Below are 13777 nucleotides of genomic sequence, written 5' to 3' on the forward strand. Positions count from 1 at the left end.
CAGAAACACTAGGACCAGGGGAATTATCCCTTCCTCTGTGTGTGAGAGTGTGTGTGTGTGTGTGTGTGTGTGAATGCGTGAAATCCACTATGTAAGAAATTTTGGATCCCAAAATCCTTGTGATTATGTTAATGAAAAACAAACCACATTTCAGGAGATAGTATTAAGCTTATTAGCACAGAACAAAGTGCAACACTGTATAAATGTAGAAGAACTGATAATAATAAATATTAGATGCACTGTGATTTGTTCCTGAGCAAATGCGAACTTCTAATGCAGCACAGTTTGGCTCAGTAAGTGCTTATTACTGATTACCCTAATTAGAGTTAATCGATTGAATATTTAGTTGCAATTAACTGCAAGCTGAGATCATGTTGTTTTAAATCACTTTAAAAACTAATGCATCACATTATTCTACATAAAATATGCACACGGTTGAATGTCTGTATGTCATGAGTGAGTGTGACAGTTCACACGTACATGTTTTCTGGATGGTGGTGACGGCTGGCCCCTCTGTGTCTTGAAGCTGGGCGTAGACACTGATCTTGTACTGTGTGTTTGGACTCAGGTCACTAAAGCAGTGCCTGGAGGCAGAGCCATCCAATCTCACCTCCTGCCTCTGACCATCTGGAAAAGAAAATAACATTAGTCTATGACATACTGTGTCAGAAAAATAAATAATCCCCAAAATAAGCATGTATACATAAAAAATAGATTCATTTTCCTGAAAAAACATGGTTTCTGATTAGATTTAACAAATGTGCAACAATAGCAGAGATATTTCTCTTATCTAACACCACTGATATGGCAACAGCCGGTTGCCTAATATCCCAGAAGGGATTAGACGACGCTCCATTACCCCCGAGTACACAGATCTCCACTGCTCCACAGCAAGACTTAACGCTTGGGGCCTTATAAGGATCTAGCCCACGCTTGGCATTGGACAGGCTGACCTTAGGCTCATGTGCAACTTCTCCAGAGCCACCATTTGATTTCTTGTTTTTCTATAGAGATTACACAGGTGTGTGTAGGCGATGGAAGACTGTGTTGTCAAAATGTGCCCATCGCAGTAGTACGTAGTACAATATCACATATACTATATGTACCTCTCCATTAGTTTTTACTTGTACACTCTGGGTTTTGCAGCTGTTTGATAAGAAACATACTGTTTATATCCAAATGGATCAGATAAACGCTGTTCCTGAAAAAACAAGTCTGCATCGTACAGTCATTTCTTTCATCTCTTTCCTTTCATTTATCCGCGCTGATGCGATACCGAACCCACAGTATTAAAATAGCGCCTGCTCATAAACACAGCAGCACAACACCTCGTACCTTCCTCGTATCTGTTTTCATGAGTGTTTATCTTTTCCAACTTGTTTGGTAAGGTCCTCGCTTTAGCAGGATACAAAGGAAACAAGAAAAAAAAACAAAAAAAAAAACATATATATATATATGGAGACTGTCTCTAGCAAAACAGTACATCTCCAGGAAGAGTTTTAACAAGCTTTCAAGATTGTTTTAAAGCATTTGATTTACAACACTTTTCTCTCCAAACCTCCTAGGCTATATTTAGACTGGAAGTCAGATAAGGTTCATAAGTAAGATCTGACATGCTTGATCTTTTCGATCCTTTCATTTAAATCTCCATACGGGTGAAAGAGAAAAGAACAAACAAGGACTGGTGGAGGAAACCGTTTCGAATTTAATTTGGAGTCCAGTCATGGTGACTAAGCAAGCCTGATGTCTTAATCTGGAAATATGATCAACAAAAACAAACAAAGAAATCTGATTTTAATAAAACAGCCTTGTGACTGAATAATGCAGTACAGAAAAACACTGCAGCAGTTAGTAAGGATGCGCTGCCCAAAACAATGTGATTAAAGCCCTCAGTGTCAGTGCGGGACTGAGAATAGTCCACCAGCTAAAAACAACCACCCAATAATGTCCACTTATTCAGGACTAGAGCAGGACACACACAAAACTGTGCAGCAGCAGATGAGCTACTGTCTCTGACTTTATATATACAAGGTGGACTAACGGGGTAGGAGTGTTTAACAGAGTGCACAGTGAGTGGACACAGTGTTTAAAAACTCCAGCAGCACTGCTGTGTCAGATCCACTAGTACCAGCGCAAAACACACTAACACACCATCACCACGTCAGTGTCACTGCAGCACTGAGAATGATCCACCACCCAAATCATACCTGCTCTGTGGTGGTCCTGACTACTGAAGAGCAGGGTGAAATGGAGATAAGAAAGTATGCAGAGAAGCAGATGGACTACAGTCTGTAATTGTGGAAAGACAAAGTGCTCCTGTGTTGTCAGAATAACTGATAAAATGGACAATGAGTGTAAATACAAGGTAAGTGGTCTTAATCCAGTGATTGCTCATTGTATATTTAGAGATATCTGCTATGTAGGTCTTATTTCTGCTATCTAGGTCATGTTTTCTTGGATATTATACAAGCTGTTCATGCAGAACTGAATGTATATTTGAGGGTTAAATTATACAGTAGAGCTGTAATGGACCTAAAAGGCCAGAAGGAGAGTAGCAAGTTTTGCATTTTCACACTTTCCTGGGTGAATGACATCTGGATTAGAAACATTCCCTTCCTCAGAAAGACAACACTTCAAATGTTTTCATCATTCTGAGTTACACACACACACACACATATTTTCTCTCTGTCTGTCTCTCTCTCTCTCTCACACGCACAGAGACATGAACACACAACCCCCCCGCACAACAAAAACACACATACACACTCAGAATAAGGTATGGCCGAGGTACATTATTATCACTAAAGACAAAGTGTAAATGCACTTTCAAAGTTACAGCAGTGTTGGTAAAATCCAGTTTGGCTCCTTAAAGGTACATTACCTTGTCTTCTCCAAAAGGAGTAGTGAATATTTGTAATCTTTCATTACAGAAATGTGCAAAATAAAACAACATAAGTCCTGGAGATGAAACGGGGAGTATGAAATCAACACAATTTAAAAATATATAATTACAACAGAATAAGGTACAATTACATTCCCTAATTAAAGGAACAGGAATATGTTCCCTTGAGGGTACCACAGTGACCATTTTTTTTCTGACAGTGTAGAAACATTCAAATGCCGACATAAATGTATGTACATTCACGCATGCTCAAAACTGTTTGTAATCACTTCCCATATTAATATTCCCAAATGAAATGCTCAATTGAACAATTTACAAATTGAATTTACCCAGAAAAGCACTAATATTAGAGTTAACACAATAACAATGATATAGTAGGTCACGAGTAAGTATGTATGATGTAAGTAAATATGATGGTAAGCACAAACACACATATTTCCAAAAGAAATAGTTTTTGACAAAGTGCTTGGACTTTGTCAGGGTATTGTGTGTGTAATTAACTGACATTTGAAAGCTGTTTTTTGAGATATGTTTATCCAGTTTGTTCTGTAAAAAGGTGGAAAACCACAACAATAGAAATACACTGGGCAATTTGTGGAGAAGAAAACCTGAACCACTATGAATGGCTTGTGGACAGCACTGAAGAACGTGTGGAAAGCAGTTCCTTTAAATCACTGAGAAAACTTTTGAACCTGAAAGTAAACACACTCAAAAAGAGTTGCTCAAAATGTATTAGTGGCTCGCATGCCCAGAGGACGATAAGGTTGAATGGTAAAGGGCTCACAAAAGCCTCCCTGGAGAGGATATGAACTAGGGAGTAAGCAAGAGATTCAACCTCAGAGCTCAGGGCGACTCAGACAGAGAATCATTACACCACGCTGTCTGTGAGGAGTTTGGTGTTTTCTTCCTGTGTCTCCATTTGCTCTCAGTCCAAAAATACCTGGTTCTGTTTCTGCCTTGTGGCCAATAACTCTGTTAGATGAATGAATAAAAATACTAATCCATGACGACATTAAAAGCGATGTTCACAATTTTTATCAAAAATAATAAAATTCAGAGTATGTTACCTCACCAATTGCTAGCTCACCAGTCTCTATGTGCACTGGAAACAGGTCTTAAGTATTTATGAAGCCATAATGTAATAAATCGGGTAAAAAAACAGCATCTGGACATCCAGTCATGAACAGACAACAACCCCCCCCCTCCTCCTCCAAGCATACCATTCCACCTTTAAAGATGCAGAGCTTCTGAATGTAAACAAACCAGACAGAACTGCAGTTGCCCAGAATCCTTGATGTGCCCATCCATAAATGGGGTGACTTGGTCACAATCCAAAAACACACATTGGTAGGTGGATTGGTGACTCAAAAGTGTCTGTAGGTGTAAGTGAATGTGTGAGCGCGTGTGTTGCCCTCTGAAGGACTGGCGCCCCCTCCACGGTGTATTCCTGCCTTGTGCCCAACGATTCTGGGTAGCCTCCGGACCCACTGCAACCCTGAACCAGAATAGTGGTTACAGACAACGAATGAATGAATGAATTTCCTGCTGGCATTTGCTGTCATAGCATTTATTTGATCGTCCCAGTGAATATTTTCCTGGATATTGAGATCCAGTATTTTAAATTTGGACATCACTAAGAAAGCAGTATTAATGATTTGAAGATGTGGCATCACCCAGCAGACTGATATCATTTACATATTTCCAAACTGGGTTAGAGATGTTGGGAATTGCATCATCTATCAACACAAGGAAAAGTACTGGTCCAAAAAAGAGTTGATGATTTATTCTGAACCACAAACACCAGTTCAACTCATCCTGGAAGTACTGAATAAAGGTCAGTCACTCTGTTGATCATGGTTTCACTGCTCAACAGCTCTAAAATGAGGTGCTTTATATCACTTTTGTCCAGGTTTTGCATTGAGGTTGTTGAATTTAGGTTCATGTGCTGCTGCTCCAGAGTACCATTTAAGCCCCTTGAGAGTTGATCACCTGTTTTGAAGCATCATGAATATTGGATTTTTATTTCACTATAATGTTTACTATAATGTTTACTATAATACAATTTTATTACATTATCTAACACACATCTAACTAGTGCTGGGCGATATGACCACAAAGCAATATCACAATTAATTGTACATTTTACTTTTCATTTTAATTTACGATTAATGAATGATTATTTTGTTTTTTGTATTTTTGACCCTCACAGTTCAGTGATGAGGCTTGTGCTGTAAATATGCTCCAGTATTAAATATGGGATATTTTGCTTGGAGCTTGTTCCTCTCTTTTTTTCTGAGCACTGTTTATATTTGGTGTGTGGTTGTGCTTTGGTCACTGAAACTCAGTGTTTACAATTGACTTCTTTTTGTTCAGTGTTGTCTTAATTATTGTCAGGACACAGCACGTTCAAACCACAAATTCTGTGGGGTTTTTTTTGTTTGTTTTTTTGGTACGAGCTGCTCAAGTCGCTGGGTCAGCCTCGGCATTTAGGATCAGAGTGCAGATAGGGGCAGAATCACATGACTACAGCATGGTAGTGTTGTATTAAAGGCACAGTACATGAACACACAGAGGGGACATAAAAAAAAAAATGATATAATCAATATAAGCAGTATTATGTTGATTAGATGTTCTGAATGTCAGTTTCCATTAATTTTCAATTAATTGCGCAGTCCTAAATCTAACCTTTCATAATTTTTTTATTACAGGTTTGTACTATTTGTTATTTGACATTTCGAAATGTATACACACACCATGGGATATATCTCTAAAGTAGTCATTAACTGCTCCAGTACAGTGTTATCTTTGTTCTCTTACATCTGATTTAACACATCAACTAATTATAAACCATTTTATGAGCTGAAACAAGTGTGCTAAACTGATGGATATCAGGAACGCTTCGACATACAGACAAAATCCACACATCACAACAATGTACATGAGCTCACCTATCTAACCAGTCTCAAACATCATCCGAAAACACACCACTTTATACATCAGCAAAGAATTAACTTACAGATACAAACAAGTTTGTTAGCATTTTCATCTGTAAAGATGACACTAATGAATAGTGCCTAATGTACCCAATAGAACCAATCTAGTCTAGTACCTAATATACTAAACAATACCTACAAAGCGTAGTACTCAATGTGCACAACTGTACCTAATGTAGCCAACAGTTTAGATATTTTTAAGGGTTAAAACCTGGAAATGTCAAAATGAGACAAAGAAAAACTTCACAGAACCACAGGTTTCCTGACAGCTTCCACTGGGTTATGAGTAGAATGAGTCAGTCCTCATGCTGAATACTGTCATTAGCACATACTACGCATACACACTCTTCACTTAAACATCTGCTTACACTCACATCCTACATATGTCCATTTGCTTTCCTCAAACCACAGTGATTTTAAACATTCAGTGCAATCTGATGTTCTGATGTCATCCGTGTTTGTCTGCTACCCCTGTCTGAGCATCCTGAAAATGATCAGAGTAGACACTTTTTTACAAGGACTGTCATCACTAGTGTTAAATTGATTGTGGTTGAAATCAGGAGAAATATATCAATAGCTGAATTAATAAATCCAAAGTCTTCTTCCTGTAGTCACATCCTAACTGATACATTGCACTGAAAGTTAACATTAGGGCCCTTGTAGGTCAAGTTTGTAATTGCACCATGGACATACACAAACACTCTTTGTTGTGTCTTATCTGTATGCAGTGCAGTGTGTGTGTGTGTGTGTGTGTGTGTGCAGTGAGTCTAATATCCGTCTGAGCCTGGGGCTTGTGTCCATCTAACTGACAAAGATTTACCAACAGTTCCACTCCCCACAGCCACTAAGTATGTGCGTGTGTGTGTATGTGTGTATTTGTGTCAAAGCCAAATAACCATATTTCTGTTAAGAGAATTACTGTTTTAGATGTACATTTTTGAACAGTGTCAATATATGGTTTGTTCGTCAATAGGCATCTTTCAGGGATAAGTTTTGAAGTCAATGTACTGCTATATTTATAAGTACTAAAAGAAAACTGAACAACACCCAACACCACTAACAATACTTTGTATAAAAGTCTTTATAAGCAGTCTTCATACTCAGTCTTTAATGATGTAGCACTTCTCAGAGAAATGAGGGCATTAAGCCACACCTTGAAAGAGTATGTGGTTTGACACTGTACAATGAGCCTAGAGAAAAGCTGAATGTTTAACAGTGATTAAACCATATTAATTCCACAGGTCATGAATACACCCCAATCCCATCTCCCACAGTAGCTCCCTCCCCAAGTCTTAACATAACTTTACTCTGTAAATGCAGTCAGCCCTCTGTATCCAGAGGTTCTGCATTCGAGGCTTCAACCAATGCAGATCAAAAATGTTCTTATGCATTGCACAGGTCTTCAAACCCACACACTTAAAAACCAGGTGCATGCATTTGACTCAAGCATACACAACAGCATATGTGACCAGAAAATCATCCCTGTAAAAGAGTGCTGGCCATCAGGATTTTTCAGGGATGTCATCAAAAATATTCTGATGTTACTGACGTTAAAATGAAAATGATAGTTAAAAACCTTATCATGAAAATGCAGCTACAATGGCTTACAAATTAAAGTTAGAAACTTCTGAGAATAAAGACAGAATATTTAGAGAAAAAAGGCTTTCTCAGCATCTAAAACATTAGACAATATTTCCATTCAGAGTGTTTGTGCACTGTTGTCAGAGTGGGAGGGTGGCATATTATTTAATAAAATATCCAACCTGTTTGTGGTGCTGTTTTCACAAATTTATTTTCAAGAAAGAATGTTAAAAATTACAGCTCGTTACAGCTGTGTGGGTTTATCCACAGGGGGTCCTGGAACCAATTCCCTACAGATACCGAGGGCCGAAAAACAGGAAAATGTGGGGAGAACTCTATGTAGTAACATATATTTTTAAGTGCTACTTTAAGTGGATATGCTGAACTTCATTCAGCATTCCAGTAACATGCTCCTCGGAGAATTGAACTAAATCCAGAGTCCATTTTCATTAATCATTGGGCTTGGTCTTTTTAAAATGCTGTGTAAGCTATGTAATTAAATGGTTATGTCCTATAAGAACATGTACACACTGAGAATATACTCACTGAGCAATGACTCAATGACCACACGGTACTGGTTGGCATGGCGATGAGGCTGCCACTGAGCACACATACTGTTCATCCGCACCTGATAGGTGTTCAGATTAGTCACACCCAGGTAAACTACAAAGAGAAAAAGAGAGAGAGAGAGTATAACAAAGTCTTAGAGACTGCACACATCTATCACCTGTAACACTGTAACATACTGCACAAACATATTCAGATCCTATAATTTCTTATATATGTCGCCTGGGCTCTGCACCATACTGGTCATGTTGTGTCTCAGACGCTTTTGGCTGGACTCACGTGTTTTGGCTCTGCCGGTGAGCGCCTCGCTGGAGCCCGTGGTGTAGGTGGCAATGACCTTTACATTGTATTCTGTGCCACTCAAAAGGTTTAAAATCAGTATGGTGTTCACGTCGTCTCCAACAAACGTCTCCAAGGCTTGACCCGATCCTGCACACAAACAACAACCATCTCACACACTGCCCAACAACACATTGAAGACGTATGCAAAACGAACAGACTGTTCATTTAGACCTGTAAATCTCCTGCTTATTATGTATTAATATCAACATATTATTCAGTACCTACTAGGGCTGGACAATAATTCAGCATCAATATATCCCAATATATAATGTTTCAATAACAATTATATGCTTTTTTAAACACATTTCAACATTTCAATATACATCATTTACAGCATCTCTCACTGACTACGGGTTATTACAGGGCGCTGCCATAAGTTCATTGCACTCAATTGTAAAGTTCACGGGTAGATGTCCTTTAAAATGATTAATATTGACAAATTGTGTGATGGTGTTTGATGATGATGTCATGTTGCTTTCAGTTCTTGGCAGTTTTCCTGTGTCTTTTTTATTGTTCATATCAATATCAGAATTATATCGTATTGATCAAAGAAGAAATATATTGCAATATAAATTTTGGCCATATCGTCCAGCTGTTGTATCTATTATGATTTATCCAGGCTACACAAATAATACATACAGATAAGCTTTTAGCACCTCAAATATGAAATGAACATTATTTACAGCCCTACTGTATATTGAGATCTTTGGGTAGATGTCCTTGGGTTTCTAGAAAGATAACAAACAAATAATAATCTATTACATCTGAAGCAATTAAAATGTTGTACCTCGGAGGTGCTGAATCCTTACACACAAATTAAAAAACTGAAAGGTCAAATCAATAAGATGCTTTATCTTATTACAATGACAGCCATTGAGGCATGGGATATACATTAGGTAGTAACTGAAAGGTCAGTTCTTGAATGTGGTGTTGGAAGCAAGAAAATGGGCGAGCATCAGAATGGAGCGACTTTAAGATCATCTATAAAACAAGCCTGGTGAACTGCTGACAGGCTCATAGTGACCCGAGGGAACAAAGGCAGGCCCATGAAATATATAATGCTGTTTCTGACAGAAAGGTGGATCGCAGCTTGCTGTGTAGGAGGCTGCATGCTCATGCTGAGCCTCTTCACTCAATCCTGAACCAGAACAACTTCTACACTGCCCTAAGGTTTGCTACAGGACAGCCTGTCACAACATGTACTGATATGCAACAAGGTTATAGTTAGTGATAAACAGAAAATCAGCCCACAGCATGAGGGCACACACAGGCCAACTAACCCCTAATAATGAATTTCATGAATCTGCACCTGGTATAAATGGCCGGACTAGTCGGACGGCCGGGTTAATTGAATTGATTAATTAAAGGTCAGACTAGTAGGACGGCCAGTTCCAGGGATGAGGACTGATAACTTGTTAATGGAGTTGTGGGTGCTCACCAGAGACAGGCTGGTAGACGATCCTATAACCCATGGTGGGGGAAGGGGGCGTGTCCCAGGTGATACGGAAACGATTGTACCATTCCTCTGAAACCCTCAGATTCTTAGGAGCAGAGAGAGGCACTGAGGAGAAAGTAAGATGCAGAAAGACATTGGGAGGTGGAGTGACTCCGAATTGATTCATTAAGAGCCTGTATGTGGGTCTACATTTCACACTCATGAATACATATACTTTCATGCATTAATTACAACATAAATATTTTAAGAATCAACTTTATAGCAACCACTTAATGTGACTGAGTATGTCAGAAGTAGCGCCTCTAGTGGTGTGGTGCAATTCCGAACTGCGAGTGAGTATGTGTATATGTGAGTGAATGAATTACAATCCAGTCCCAAGAGGTAAAGGTACTCTTCTGGAGATGTGGACATTTACACCTAAGTGGATTAGTTTAAAGAATTACACACTTTATTACCCATAATGCCAGTGAGTGTTACTTACAGGTGCGAGCAGAGCGTGTCACAGGCGGTCCATCTCCATCTGCGTAAACAGCCGTCACACTCACTCTGTACTCCGTATCTGACAACAGAGGCTGCAGCAGCACTGAGTTTTGATTCCCGGGAATCATCATCTACACAAGACACAACATAGGCAAGATATCACAAATTATACATACATTCCCAGCAGATATAAAACTCACTTATCATCATTTACCTACAGAAAACAACACAAACATGTTGTTCTAAGATATTGTCCCTTTAAATATAAGATTCTCAGATATTGTCCTTTAAAATTTTATATGAAGATTGGCATATAAGACGATAATAAAGAGTTTTCATAGTTAATTATATATTTTATGGTAACGTTCTAGAGCTGAGTTTTTTTACTTTATAACAATCGTTTTATATATATTAATATCAATATCAATAACACAGCCACATGCAATATATACATTTCATATATTTTTAAATGAATATACAAACAAAGAGCAGACATTTGCTGATTTTAATGCTCTGTTCTTGTTTATTTAACATAATGAATTTATAAAACATGTAATAATATGGAATATGAATTTGGTCCCTGTGGAAGAAGGTAAAACAACAAAACCAATGTGACCAGGATTGTTCTAACATTGGCTTATAAGAGTGTATCAACAATATCAGAATTTTCTGCAAAATTATCTGCATGTTTTCCTTAAAAACAGCATTGGTTTAGGTCATTTTATTATTGCCAGAGCCCTGGCTTGGTATAGTAATATCAGACTTGGTAGAGTAATCTCTACATACTCTACATATTTTACATGTCCAACATATTTTAGACACACATCTCTTATTTTCTGTCCTGCCTCTTCCTTTCAACCACATTCACCTCCAAGTACTATGCCTATGAACTCCCCACACTTCCTTTACACTTCTCCTGCTTGTCTGTTTTCGACCACCTCTACTATCGATGTGGTTTTCCCACTGACCCATCTGTAGACTCATAGTTTACAGAGACTTCCCCAAAAGTGTACAGACTGATTAATTTTGTGTAAACAAGCATGTAGTAGGTTATTTTATTTAAAGTAATTTCATGTCTTTTAGATATATCTGGTTTTAAATAAATCATGTGAACTCTTCAGGGTTTAATTAAACAACGCAATGTTTTGCTCTGTAGTTGCTCTGGGTCTGACTAGGCTGAACTGTTCTGGCAAGTGGAAGGGTACACACATCGCCAAAGGGCAAACATTTGGACAAAGCACGTAGAATCAAAACACTTTTCCATATAGTCAGCCTTGTTTAAATTAGCTGTGCTTTTCTTAGTGCATCAAGGTGTGGAATTTTTAAGAAAAACAGGAACAAACTCAAAAATTACGCCATCAAAGTGGTATTTTTCACAATGTTATTTTGAAAACACACAGAGTTGCTGCCAAACATATTTTCATAATGTGTGCTCTCAGTTTGGCTCTGAGCTGGAGTCCTCCTGTAACAATGCAATAAAATGTGGGTGAAATGTTAGTCTCTGCAAAGCTGTTGGGTTTGGCGATAACCACAAGGGTTCACCCTACGTAAACATTACACGATAAAGCCCCAGTCAAGGATTTCAGGCCAGATATCGTACAGTGGTTACAGAGGCTGAATAAAAAGTATGCTCAGTAAAATACACCAGACATATTTTTCTCCTTCAACATCTGCCCATGAAAAATTCTCCTTTTATTCTATTATATTTGTTCACTACCTACATTTTGCTGAATATTTCACTCAGTCATTGGTCATCTCCTATTCCACACAATTAGTTGTTAGCTGAGCTAACTATGCCATGTGATATGTGGATATGAGTGGGCCATCACATCCCCCTATACCCAAGACTTTAATCTACATTGGTGTAGTTTTCCATGCCCAAAAAAAGTAATGAAATATAAAATGACAATATATTGTATCATAAAATGGCATATCTAGAAAACGAACCCATTGTTCAGTAGTTGATTTATCTTATGATTTTGTGCAGACTTGATACTTGTGGTGTAGACATGTGGTGTAGGCTGTGTTGTGCACTCACATCACTGAAAGTTAGTACAAGTGTTTAACTGATTTTTTTGCTATTGCTTTTAAAAAAGTTTTATATAAACTGTCTCTGTTCAGACTGACTAATCCCTTCAAAAGTGGAATGAGGAGCACAGTGTAATGCCTGAGGCTTGAGGCAGTACATATGGAATAAACTCGAGTTCAGCCTCATATCCTCAGATTTTTTATGTTTTTTTTGTTTGCTTTTGAATACATCAAGTCCATTCACTTTCCAACAGCTATGAACAGCACAAAGTTTATTCATTTTCCCACACATACCACTCCAGTAACACTGCTACATACAGTCTGTAGGAACCATTCTCTTTACCATTTCAGTCTAAATGAATCGTTTTAGCCAACTATTGTTGGCTAAAAGTGTTGTCATATAGTTGTAACATCACAAACATGAATTCAAAGTGTTCTAAATAAAAACTGAGCAAACATTGATTACCCCTTTTAGTAACACCCCTTACTACATTAAAATGATATACTTACTTTAAAACATAACTTAAAACAATATACTTAGGTATACAATACAGTTTATAATAAAATAAAATAACATTTATCCAAGTCAATTGCATCAGCCACTGAGTGTTTTCCCAAGTCAGCTGAACAGCTACATACATTCAGAAAAGGAAAAAAAAAGACTGCTGACTCCTACTGCTGGAATCGATGAAATTGACTCAATGATACGTCTTAATGCATACCGAGACCACACCGCAGCTATTGATAAAGCAAGAAGAAAGATGAAGCTAAACTAGCACAAACATTTTAACACTTCGAATCTCAAGAGTCGCTCACTTAGTGTTGACTACGACTCAGAGACACGGCAAAGTAAAAGAATACACCCTTTAAGAGTGAACACTCTATCACTCTAATTCAGGAGAAAAGCAAGACCAGTGCTCACAGTGTAAATATACACTGAGAGAAATCAAATAAATACCTGTAAAAAAAAAACATCTTTTCTTCAAGAATATAAAATAAAGAGAAACCCATGCATCTACATTCACACAGCAGGTAAAAGTGGCCCTGTTTGTGATTAGATCTGATATATTTTTGTTCTGCTGTTCACATTACTCTATACAATGTGACCTATATCTGACACACGGTCCTAAACTGAACTGCATGTGCTAAAAGAACAGTGACCAGAAGAAAGGGTTCATCTGTTCCACTCAAAGTGCTTTCAGTTTGAAATGAAGGAACAGGACCTGTGTTTTACTGTGCAGTGCTGTATCAGACATACCACCTTTTTCTTTTTTCCCCAAATGATCTTTATGTGAGAAACAGAGTATAAATTAAAGATTTTAAGGAATATTAAAACATGAACTGATTCCAAAGTCAGTAATTAAGCATTGCCCATGCGTATGGATGTTTATTTTTCTCCAAGTGTAAGATTTTGCAGTCTTGTGCAAA

General features: G+C 37.9%; 1 protein-coding gene across 1 annotated transcript in view; it reads right to left on the reverse strand.

Annotated features, from left to right (window-relative positions):
* Window positions 1-13777, reverse strand: part of col14a1b (collagen, type XIV, alpha 1b) — a 98750-nt gene that overhangs the window by 27547 nt on the left and 57426 nt on the right. Inside the window, exons 20-24 of the mRNA XM_066667792.1 lie at window positions 10323-10452; window positions 9824-9946; window positions 8323-8472; window positions 8023-8139; window positions 481-627 (exon numbers count right to left, since the gene is read on the reverse strand). Coding sequence (XP_066523889.1) covers window positions 481-627; window positions 8023-8139; window positions 8323-8472; window positions 9824-9946; window positions 10323-10452 — 667 coding nt within the window. The remainder of the gene's footprint in view (window positions 1-480; window positions 628-8022; window positions 8140-8322; window positions 8473-9823; window positions 9947-10322; window positions 10453-13777) is intronic.

Source organism: Hoplias malabaricus, chromosome 4 (genome assembly GCF_029633855.1).
Source record: "Hoplias malabaricus isolate fHopMal1 chromosome 4, fHopMal1.hap1, whole genome shotgun sequence".
NCBI classification, from domain to species: domain Eukaryota; kingdom Metazoa; phylum Chordata; class Actinopteri; order Characiformes; family Erythrinidae; genus Hoplias; species Hoplias malabaricus.